This window comes from Engystomops pustulosus, chromosome 4 (assembly GCF_040894005.1).
Source record: "Engystomops pustulosus chromosome 4, aEngPut4.maternal, whole genome shotgun sequence".
Lineage (NCBI taxonomy): Eukaryota > Metazoa > Chordata > Amphibia > Anura > Leptodactylidae > Engystomops > Engystomops pustulosus.
The window spans coordinates 128,471,537-128,482,526 of NC_092414.1; the positions used below are offsets into that span (position 1 = coordinate 128,471,537).

At 39.7% G+C, this 10,990-nt stretch overlaps 1 protein-coding gene across 1 annotated transcript in view; it reads right to left on the reverse strand.

The window, feature by feature from the left end:
* ITIH2 (inter-alpha-trypsin inhibitor heavy chain 2) overlaps nt 1-10,472 on the reverse strand; it is a 29,358-nt gene extending 18,886 nt beyond the window's left edge. The window contains exons 1-8 of the mRNA XM_072147420.1: nt 10,304-10,472; nt 8,436-8,486; nt 4,615-4,635; nt 3,878-4,050; nt 1,203-1,307; nt 857-1,019; nt 643-750; nt 103-228 (exon numbers count right to left, since the gene is read on the reverse strand). Of these exons, the coding sequence (XP_072003521.1) occupies nt 103-228; nt 643-750; nt 857-1,019; nt 1,203-1,307; nt 3,878-4,050; nt 4,615-4,635; nt 8,436-8,486; nt 10,304-10,393 (837 nt within the window). The 5' untranslated portion in view covers nt 10,394-10,472. The remainder of the gene's footprint in view (nt 1-102; nt 229-642; nt 751-856; nt 1,020-1,202; nt 1,308-3,877; nt 4,051-4,614; nt 4,636-8,435; nt 8,487-10,303) is intronic.
* Nucleotides 10,473-10,990: the final 518 nt, after the last annotated feature.

Sequence of the window (10,990 nt, forward strand, 5' to 3'; positions counted from 1 at the left end):
TGGAATTCCTCTTTATATTACAACTTCTTTCTGACATATATTATATATTACAGAAATAAAGTAGTTTTATAGGCATATGGTTCTTTGGTATATTCATTTTACCTGGAGTTGACTGGACTTCTCCCTCTTGACATCATATTTCACGCTCAGTCTTCCTTCCACTGCTGTTTTAACACAGGTTGGGCACTCACGCTGTTGATCCACAGTTGGCTTGAAAGATATATGAGCCTGAAGAAAAGGTGAAAAATATATATATAAATAAATTGCACAAATTATATATCTTTTCTATGTGTATCTATATGTATTAGTTATAATATATATTTTATTATATATATATAATTATGTATATTTGGTAGAATTATATGGCAATCCTTCCGAATAATAGAAATGTTAAAATCTCCACATATAATAATGTTATATGAATCTGTTCTGTGATGTCTTTGCACAGTTATTATTCTCATTTCGTTTTGGTTTTTACCCTTTTGCTTTGCATATTTTACAAGTATACAGAATCAGCTTGGCCACGGTCATACACATTCATTATTGGTCGTAATATACTAGTTACTACATTTAGTAGATACTTAAACCAACAGTCAAGCATGGTCTGTAACACACATAGGATGAAATGAATCTTCTTTTTACCTTTTGTTCTCCCTGATCAATATTGATGAGGTTAGTGAATTGCTTTGCTACTGGGCTAGCCACATTAATAGTACTGATTCCTTCAGGCTCCAAGACATAAATATCCACCTGGAAATATAATATTAATGCTTAATTACAGTAAGCAGTTTAACAATCATTTGTAGATCTAAGTGCTTGACATTTTGCCTCCTGTTGAATATATTCAACTTCTTACCTCAAAATGTTTAGCCAACCGACCTGGTTGGAGATAGAGAACGTGTTCATAGGCTCCTAGCTTCCTCTGAAGGACTTCCTGGTAATGAAGCTCAAACTGAACTTTAGTTCCTCCAGGAACATTCAATTCAGCTTTGAAGTTTTCCATATCAAGGGAATTAGTTCTGTATAGATGAAAAATAAGTAATGCTGTAATTTATTAGATATAAATGAACCCAAAAAAAATTGTTGGAATGAACATATCTAATGTAGATGCTCTCCTCAAAGGGTTTTTCCAGGATTTTAATATTGATGACTTAACCCTATAAGGTTAGTGTATGTCCAACATCTTTCAACCAGCTTCATACCTTAACAGTCCGGCTGATTTGCCTCTTGCTCTTGCTTTGGAGTACAAGTTTCTAGCCTCTGACTTCTCTCTTATTGAGCCACTAAATGTGATGCCGTTGACATTCCTGAAAGAAAAAAGAAGACATAATGATGCACAGTGTTCTACATATTTTATATTTTTGGGGTCATCAATGTATAAAGCTACTATATCTTTACACTCTTTTTACTCCTTTGTCACCTCTTTTTCCCTCATAGATTGTAATCTTTTGTGAGCATCCTCATTACCTTTCACGTGTCTATTATCACACTGTAATGTCTCATTTTGTTTGTATATATACTGCATAGTTTGAAAAGCTTTGTGGAATATGATGGTGATATAGAAATAATGATTTTTTAAATTATCATTATTATTATTATAAATTAAGCATTTTATAGATTGCCCCACAATATACACTAATCTCTATTCACTGATTAGGATAAAGGGATAATTGCAAAAGATCTGACTCCTGTAAGCCCCAGTGATTATACGTCCTTGTGCCCCATGTGAATAGGGTGCTGTGATGCTTGCACAGCCACCTCTCTGTTTTCTTCTATGACTGCAAGATTGTCGGTATCAGCACTACAATGGAAGTGAAAGAAGATGTGCTCATTATAAGCACTACTGTACAGTTCCATTAACATGCTGCTTGAGGAACCTGGTTTGTCTGAGCTCCAGGGACCTCAGTGATCAGGCACATATTTTCCTATGCTCTGTAACATTTGTAGGATAACCCTTTTAAATCTACATGTCAGTCATTTGTTTTGTAGTCTTGTAGGGAAAAAAATTAAATAAAAGAGTGAATAATACAGAAAAGATTTTGGTGCAGGTCGATTAAAGTGGCTGCACCAGTTTTCTTTCTGACTTTGCACTAGAATAAACGTCTTTGGAGCTTGCACGTTTATTTAAGAAGTGTCTGCTCCAGTTTTGTGTCGAGGCTGCACTGTGCCAACAAGACAGAAAAATATGTTTGAGTTTGCGACACATTTAATACAGCAGATGAAAATCAAGTAAAAAGGATATGTGCACTACCATATTCCTACTAAAATGTACAATTTGTGTCTGCTATTGCCAGATACCAGATGCACATAACAATAGATTGTAACAATATCTCCTATATTACCTACATATCCATCATGTTGATTGACCATAGACATACTATCACCCAATTATAGTTGTAATTACAAACCTCATCCATAATAAAATTGCATAAACATAATAAAATTAATTTACAATGGCAAAAACAAGATACAATTCATTAGGAAAATGACCAGGCGGGATAATAAGTGGATAGACAGATGATCTACTAATAGTCTCTTATAAAGCATGTACTTGGAATAAATGACCGACATACGATATATCAAGATCTTGTATATTGTAAGATCTTACAAGGATATTTCTTGTCATAGCCTTTTACAGGTATTACACCCAATGTTTGTTTGCACGTGTGAGTGTCTTGCCCACCAGGGCCGGCTCCAGGTTTTAGTGGGCCCCTGGGTGACAGAGCCTTAGTGGGCCCCTCCGTGGGCCACCCTCCAGTGGCCACACTGCCCCCCCCTCCGGACACACTGAACCCCCCCCTCCGGACACACTGAACCCCCCCTCCGGACACACTGAACCCCCCCCTGCTGACACAATGACCCCACCTGCTGACACAATGACCCCCTCCCTCCCCCCTCTCCCTGATGACACAATGACCCCCTCCCTCCCCCCTCTCCCTGATGACACACTGACCCCCTCCCCCCTCTCCCTGATGACACACTGACCCCCTCCCTCCCCCCTCTCCCTGATGACACACTGACCCCCCCCTCTCCCTGATGACACACTGACCCCCTCCCCCCCCCTACCTGATGACACACTGACCCCCTCCCTCCCCCCTCTCCCTGATGACACACTGACCTCCTCCCTCCCCCTCCCTCCCCCTTTCCATGCAGACACACTGAACCCCCCCACCCTCCAGGAAAGAAAAAAGAATTTACCTTTCCTGGTTCCCCCGGAGCAGCGCCTGCAGCTGTCTTCGGCCTGGGCCTCCCGTACGTGCCGGCTCTGAAGCCGGCACACGTGGTCCGATGACGTCATCATGTGCGCCGGCTTCAGAGCTGTCCCGTCGCATACCCTGCGGAGCGCCGCATCGTGGGAACCGGGACAGGTGAGTTTTAGATTCTGTCTCTATGCTGCGCTCCCGACCACAAGAAAAGCTCCCGACCACAGAAAAGGCAGAAAAGCGATCGATCCGGATGGTGATCAATTGTACCAGTGTCTTATAGCAACACTGGTACAATTGATCCGGGGGGCCCGAGTGGGCCCCTCCAGTACCCCGGGGCCCCGGCACTTGCCCGGGTTGGCCGGGTGCTGGCGCCGGGCCTGTTGCCCACATACACAGTTAATATCCAATATAGGGTAGCTTCTAAGGCACAGAATCATATATGCAATCGTACATTTGCAATAACATATAACACAGAGACTCAACAGAATCGTGTTGCGCGCTGTATGTTAAAGGCGCACCTAAAAAAGATTGTGCAAACTTTCCAAACTTGCCAGTAATAAGCAGTCAATAATCTGGCACACTCTGCGTACTCAAAAGGAAAACTGCACATAGTGAAACTCTGACCCTCTCTCTGTAATCTCAAGAGAAAAACTAACTGAAATGATACTTACATAGTGAAGTTATTAATAAATGCTCCTTTGGGTATCTGGATATCAAATGACAGACTTTGTGGATATTTTGCAGTATTTTCCACTTTGCTTTGTATCATGGTATTGACAAAGTGTGAAGTGATAGTGGATTCCACTTTGTAGCTGTACAGAGAGATCGAATCATGGGAGGGCACCTGGTAGGAGGAATGGTGGGCACATATTACACATGTTTGGACTTCTGATATATTACTGGTTATTGGCATAATTATATATTGACACATTATATAGAATGCAGTTTAATGACACAAAATATTAAAATAAATAAAAGTTTATTGTGTTCTCCAGTGAGATATGCTTCTGACCAGGGACGTAACTTGAGGGGAGGCAGAGGGTTCAAATGGGCCCAAGAGGCTTAGGGGGCCTTAAGGTGTCACTTTCCCATATGAGAAGACTAGCACTATAAACCATACATTACAGTTGGGGGCCTGTCAGCTTAAAGTTACGGCACCGCTCCAGACAGTAAGCATATAATAAGAAACATTTATAAAACTGCTTGTTTCACATAACTAATCAATAAATGTAACACGTGGCACTCCTAACATTAATACAAAGCTAACCCTAAATAGCTGACACATTGCAAGCTGTAATAGACCCTCCTTATTCTTATACAAAGTCTATGTCATTGACCCTGGAGTTAAAGGAACAGTCAACATTTGGTTATCTAGCTCTGACCTTGTAGGTTCAGCAGGAACACATACCTGTTCATCATCCGCAGATCTCTAAAAAACAAGAACATAGAACATTATTGTCATTATGAAGCTAAATATTCATGTATTGCTGAAAACAATCAAACATTTCAGAGATGATTATGTAGTTGTTGAACTGTTACTATTACACACATCAAATACAGTGTAATTTCCATAAAGGAAATCTACCATCAAAATCAAGAATGATAAACCAAAGACCCTTACTCATAGATCCAGCTAGTGAAGCTATAGAGAGGCTTTGATAAAAAAAATTATTAGCATATTTTTAAAAGTTGATTTTAGAAGGATGGAGGCCGTGGATAACAGGTATAAGAAGATTACCACAGTCACAGTGCTTGGATCTATGTGTAAGTGTCCCTGGTTTATCATGACTATTATGCTATATTTGAACATTATGCTATATTTGATGTGTTCCATAGTCTACAGCTCAATAACTACATAATCATCTCATGGTAGTATCGCCGATGGTAGTTTTTCTTTAAATATATTTTCCAATAATTGACATATCTAATCTTTCCACAAGATAGGGGATACATGTCTAATTTCTAGGGTCATACTCATGGCCGGCGCCAGCACCCGGCTTACCCGGGCAAGTGCCGGGGCCCCAGAGGTCCCAGAGGGGCCCACGGCACAAACTGGCAACATAAGTAAACTCAATTACATCGGCATACTTGTCGCCAATGTAATTGAGAGAGGCGCCGCACTCACAGTGCTGGCGCAGCTGACAGGGGGCGGCACCACAAGCGGACCCGCACATACCATAGTAACATCGACATGGCCAATGTATTTCTGCCGGGGAGCGTCTTATACTGTGCAGGACGCTGCCGACGTGATGACGTCTCGCCGCCAGCGTCCCTGCTGCTGCACAGTAGACGCTGCTGTCACTTAGAAGATGTGTGCAACGCTTCAGGTAAGTTAGCGGTTTTTTTTTTCTGACCACTTATAATGTATATTTAATTAATTAATGGAGCCTGTCTGGGGGGGTATATTAATTAATGGAGCCTGTTTGGGGGGTATATTAATTAATGGAGCCTGTCTGGGGGGGTATATTAATTAATGGAGCCTGTTTGGGGGGGTATATTAATTAATGGAGCCTGTCTGGGGGGGTATATTAATTAATGGAGCCTGTTTGGGGGGGGGGGGTATATTAATTAATGGAGCCTGTCTGGGGGGGTATATATATTAATGGAGCCTGGCTGGGGGGGTATATTAATTAATGGAGCCTGTCTGGGGGGGTATATTAATTAATGGAGCCTGGCTGGGGGGGTATATTAATTAATGGAGCCTGGCTGGGGGGGTATATTAATTAATGGAGCCTGTCTGGGGGGTATATTAATTAATGGAGCCTGTTTGGGGGGGTATATTAATTAATGGAGCCTGTCTGGGGGGTATAATAATTACTGTATTCTGGCTGGGAGGGGATATTAATTAATGGAGCCTGGCTGGGGGGGTATATTAATTAATGGCGCCTGTCTGGGGGGTATAATAATTACTGTATTCTGGCTGGGAGGGGATATTAATTAATGGAGCCTGGCTGGGGGGGGGGGGGTATATTAATTAATGGCGCCTGTCTGGGGGGTATAATAATTACTGTATTCTGGCTGGGAGGGGATATTAATTAATGGAGCCTGTCTGGGGGGTATATTAATTACTGTATTCTGGCTGGGAGGGGATATTAATTAATGGAGCCTGGCTGGGGGGGGGGTATATTAATTAATGGAGCCTGGCTGGGGGGGTATATTAATTAATGGAGCTTGGCTGGGGGGTATATTAATTAATGGAGCTTGGCTGGGGGGTATATTAATTAATGGAGCCTGTCTGGGGGGTATATTAATTAATGGAGCCTGGCTGGGGGGTATAATAATTACTGTATTCTGGCTGGGAGGGGATATTAATTAATGGAGCCTGTCTGGGGGGTACAATAATTACTGTATTCTGGCTGGGAGGGGATATTAATTAATGGAGCCTGGCTGGGGGGGGGGTATATTAATTAATGGAGCCTGTCTGGGGGGTATAATAATTACTGTATTCTGGCTGGGAGGGGATATTAATTAATGGAGCCTGTCTGGGGGGTATAATAATTACTGTATTCTGGCTGGGAGGGGATTTTAATTAATGGAGCCTGGCTGGGGGGTGTATATTACTTAATGGCGCCTGTCTGGGGGGTATAATAATTACTGTATTCTGGCTGGGAGGGGATATTAATTAATGGAGCCTGGATGGGGGGTGTATATTACTTAATGGAGCATGGGGGGCTGTATATTAATATTGGAATCTTAAGGTTTTGCGTTTTTAATGCCACCACATGAGTTTACTGCTAAGGGGCCCAGTGAGGCGCTGTCGCCCAGGGGCCCACTGAAACCTGGAGCCGGCCCTGGTCATACTGCTAGATTTGGCTATTCCCATCAGTCCTATAGACTATGAAAGAGGCATTAGCACAGATGCACTTTGACTACTCAATTAATCCTAATTGGGGGAATTTATCAGTATTTTCATCTAATTGGCTGGTGTCCTTTTTTGCATTCAATTTATCATACAAATTGCGGTTAAATTATGCCTAAAAAGTTGCATATCCTGAGTGTGAATTTAGACTGCTCCTTCAAAATATCACAGAAAAACCAGAAAATGTGCGAAATCATGTGCTAAACCACCCATCAATGTGAAATTACAGTTTTTATTGTGACATTTCAGTGATTTCACAAATTAGTCCTGGCATGTTTGAGTTTGCTTCGCTCAAATGTTGCATGAAAACCCAACAGTGACACTGATACACTGATACATCCCCCCCCAATATCTTCTCCTCTGACCAAGAAATACAAGGTTCATGCAATGCACATAATTTCACTGTAAATTTCTCCCTTGAATTTTTTACAGTTCTAACTAACAGATATCAGGCTGAAATCTTTGTCTGATCCTAGCCATTGATTACATACACAGAAACTATATCAAAATTCACAATAGACTTTGCTTCCTACTCTACCACATGTAACGTGCCATCATATTAAAGTTATTATTACTGTACTATATCTGAATATCATTTGTTTTTTATGATAAATGACATTATAAAAGGTGCTTGCAGCCATCACTAGAGGGTGCTAACTGTACATAGATCATCACTAGCAATAAATTGAATGTATCTGTAACCCAAACTCTAACAGTCCAATGTCCTCATCTGCCTTTGGAAAAAATAATAATTTTAGTCATTGGCAAAGATCAGCCACTATTTATTTACTTGGCCTGAATATCGGCAAGTTGATGTTTTGCTGTGTGACTTAAAATATTGTGCAATGTTGTGGAAAATAGGAACATAATGTCAGTCAGTCAAGTTATTGTTTATCACTTCTGCACGGACCTATTCAGATAAACTATATGTTTATAAATTTACATTAAAACCTTAGAACAGATAATCTGTCCATCTATGCTATTGATGCTCAGTGGAAGAAAAATAACTGGGACAATTCTTTTACATTTTTTATGTTGACAATTATTGCATTTATTGGTGGTTTGATAATTAGTGATAGATCATTATAATACACAGTTTATACATTTTAAAAATCAATTGTTTGTATGACCTTTAGTGATACACTGGACTGTGTACACTGATGTATGAGTACAAGCCCCTCACTTTGTGACCTTGTGCAAGCAGCTTTATCTACATGGCAAACAGACACCAGAACATAATATATAAGACTAGTTCCAAAACATCTCCCTTCCCTTGTAGTACATGCAAGTCTGATCCAGTATTAGTAGTATATATTTTAATGGACAGGGAGAAAATACATTTGTAATGTTCTTGTTTATTATATCCATACCGTAAATCTTTCATGATTAATTCCAAGCTCTGGAAGGAGGTCACCAAGATCCTGAAAAATAAAATATATCATTTAAATATACCACAAAACCCATATGCTTCATATAGATTTTTTAACCTAAGACTATATGCACTACAAATCCAAACAAGGTTGTGATTTTTAATAAAAATCTTCCAAATTAATGCTCTCCAAAAAAGTAGCACAAGTGGCTTACTAGTTGGTGATGAGACATTGCATAGTGTTACATGGCATTAGCTTCAAAATCACATTCTTAGCGCTAACATTCTCATTAAAGGATTCTTGAAAGATTTTGGTATTAATATAAAATGTTCCACACTGTTCCCATTGAAAATGGGCATTGCAAGGGAATTGCACATCAACTTTCAATCACTTGCATGCCCCATATTCCCTCACATTGCTGCTATACAGTAGACAGTTCTGCTTCTGGCATCCTCCATTAGAATGGATCTGATTAAACACTGATCACTAATTGTATACTGATGACCTTTTCTGTCGATAGGCAATCAGAATATATATATTAGTATATTCCCCATTTCATATACAGACAGTCCCCAGGTTACGTACAAAATAGGTTCTGTAGGTTTGTTCTTAGGTTGTCGGAACAGGTGTACAGGCGGTCCCCTACTTAAGGACACCCGACTTACAGACAACCCATAGTTACAGACGGACCCCTCTGCCCACTGTGACCTCTGGTGAAGCTCTCTGGATGCTTTACTATTGTTCCAGACTGCAATGTACAGCTGTAAGGTGTCTGTAATGAAGCTTTATTGATAATCCTTGGTACAATTACAGCAAAAATTTTGAAACTCCAATTGTCCCTGGGACAAAAGAAAAAAATTTGTCTAGAACATCAATTATAAAATATATAGTTTCAACTTACATACAAATTCAACTTAAGAACAAACCTCCGGACCCTATCTTGTATGTAACCCGGGGACTGCCTGTATTTGGTAAGTGTAGCTCCAGCCAACTTATTTATAAGCGACATTGGATTTTGGTTTGACAAGGGAACAATGATTAACATTAAAGCTTCATTGCAGAACTTAGGCAGCTAACCATTGCAGCCTGAGACATCCCCTTGTAACTAGGGGGCGTCTGTAAATCGGGTGTTCAGTCAGGGACTGCCGGTACTTGCTAAGATATTCTATTTACAAGCCAAAGGTGAAGAATAAAAACTTCTTGGTTTGGTATTTTCATGCTTACACCTAGGGTGCAGGCATGAAAATGGAAAGGGTGCATTATAACTTTAGTTTGAAGGTCCTAGCATTCATATTCTCCATCAATTCAGGGTAACATGCATCTTGGGCCAAGATAAATGTGTCTTCTAATGGAGGGCCATCAGTAAGATATTACATGTGTATGGCTAGTTGATGGCTTTAAAATAATCCATCAGGTGATGTGATGGAGATCACAATACATTGCGAGAAATAAAGGATCAGGTCCCACTCAGGTTGAAAAATAATTTTCTCAATTTTGAAGTAGAAAATTACCCATTTTCTTGTAATAATGGGTTGGGAGGGAGTGAATACTGCTGATTTTAGTGCTGCTGTATCCTTCACTTTCATTGTTAGCTAGAGTTACATTCCACATCAATGCCATTCAGTGTTGTGGAAAAGCTGGATGAACACCTAAAGCAATTAACCATGAGTGGTGTCTATGTAACTTATCTTACACAGATAGGAGACCACAATAACCTAGGAACAGCTGAATAAAAATATTTAAAACCAATTGTCTTTCTTATTCCAGGGGCACATGAAGACTATAATAAGACTATAAGGCTGTAATAATAGTCAAGTAGATTTACACTGATAAAATTACAGTAAATATAACTTGTATAAAATACTTACAGCAGAATCAGGAAACTCCTCTATGAAAAGGTCAAATCCTCTTAATTCAGCAGATAATAGTAGTAACAGCAGACACGATATTCGCTTCATGATTTCTGGTTTTTAGCCAGAGAAAATCTCTGGCCCCCACTTGGTCTTTAAATGAGGTGGAACCCTCTTTACTGATGAGTTTATAACTTCTCTTTCTTAAAAAATCTAAAATAATAAACTTTGTTCTGACCCAATGCAAATATTTGCCATGTGGGACAAGTCACAGGTAGGACAGGGACTGAGAGGTTGTGCAAACATACAGTTTTCATGTTATCATCTGCCGATAACCGTGAAGCTCCAGCTAGGATGGATGTGGTCTTTCTGTCTTTCCCTTTTACTTTGAAGTTGATTTTTTTTGTTCTTTGTTTGAGATAGAATGTCAAAAATATATCAGGAATACACTTGAAGGGACAAGTCAAGCCCAGAGGCCAAATAAAATACTCACAAAAGATTAATAAGGTTAAAGAGAAATAAAATCCAATAATTCAAAATAATTCAAAAATATTTTCTATTTTGCAACATAGTTTTAATTATATAAACAAGTTCTACATTCTTCATAGATTATTTATAGATTGTATTGCTAGTTTTGTGCAGAAATAATATACCAAACTTTATATTAAGCTCAGGGCCGGTTCTAGACAAAGTGGGGCCCCAAAA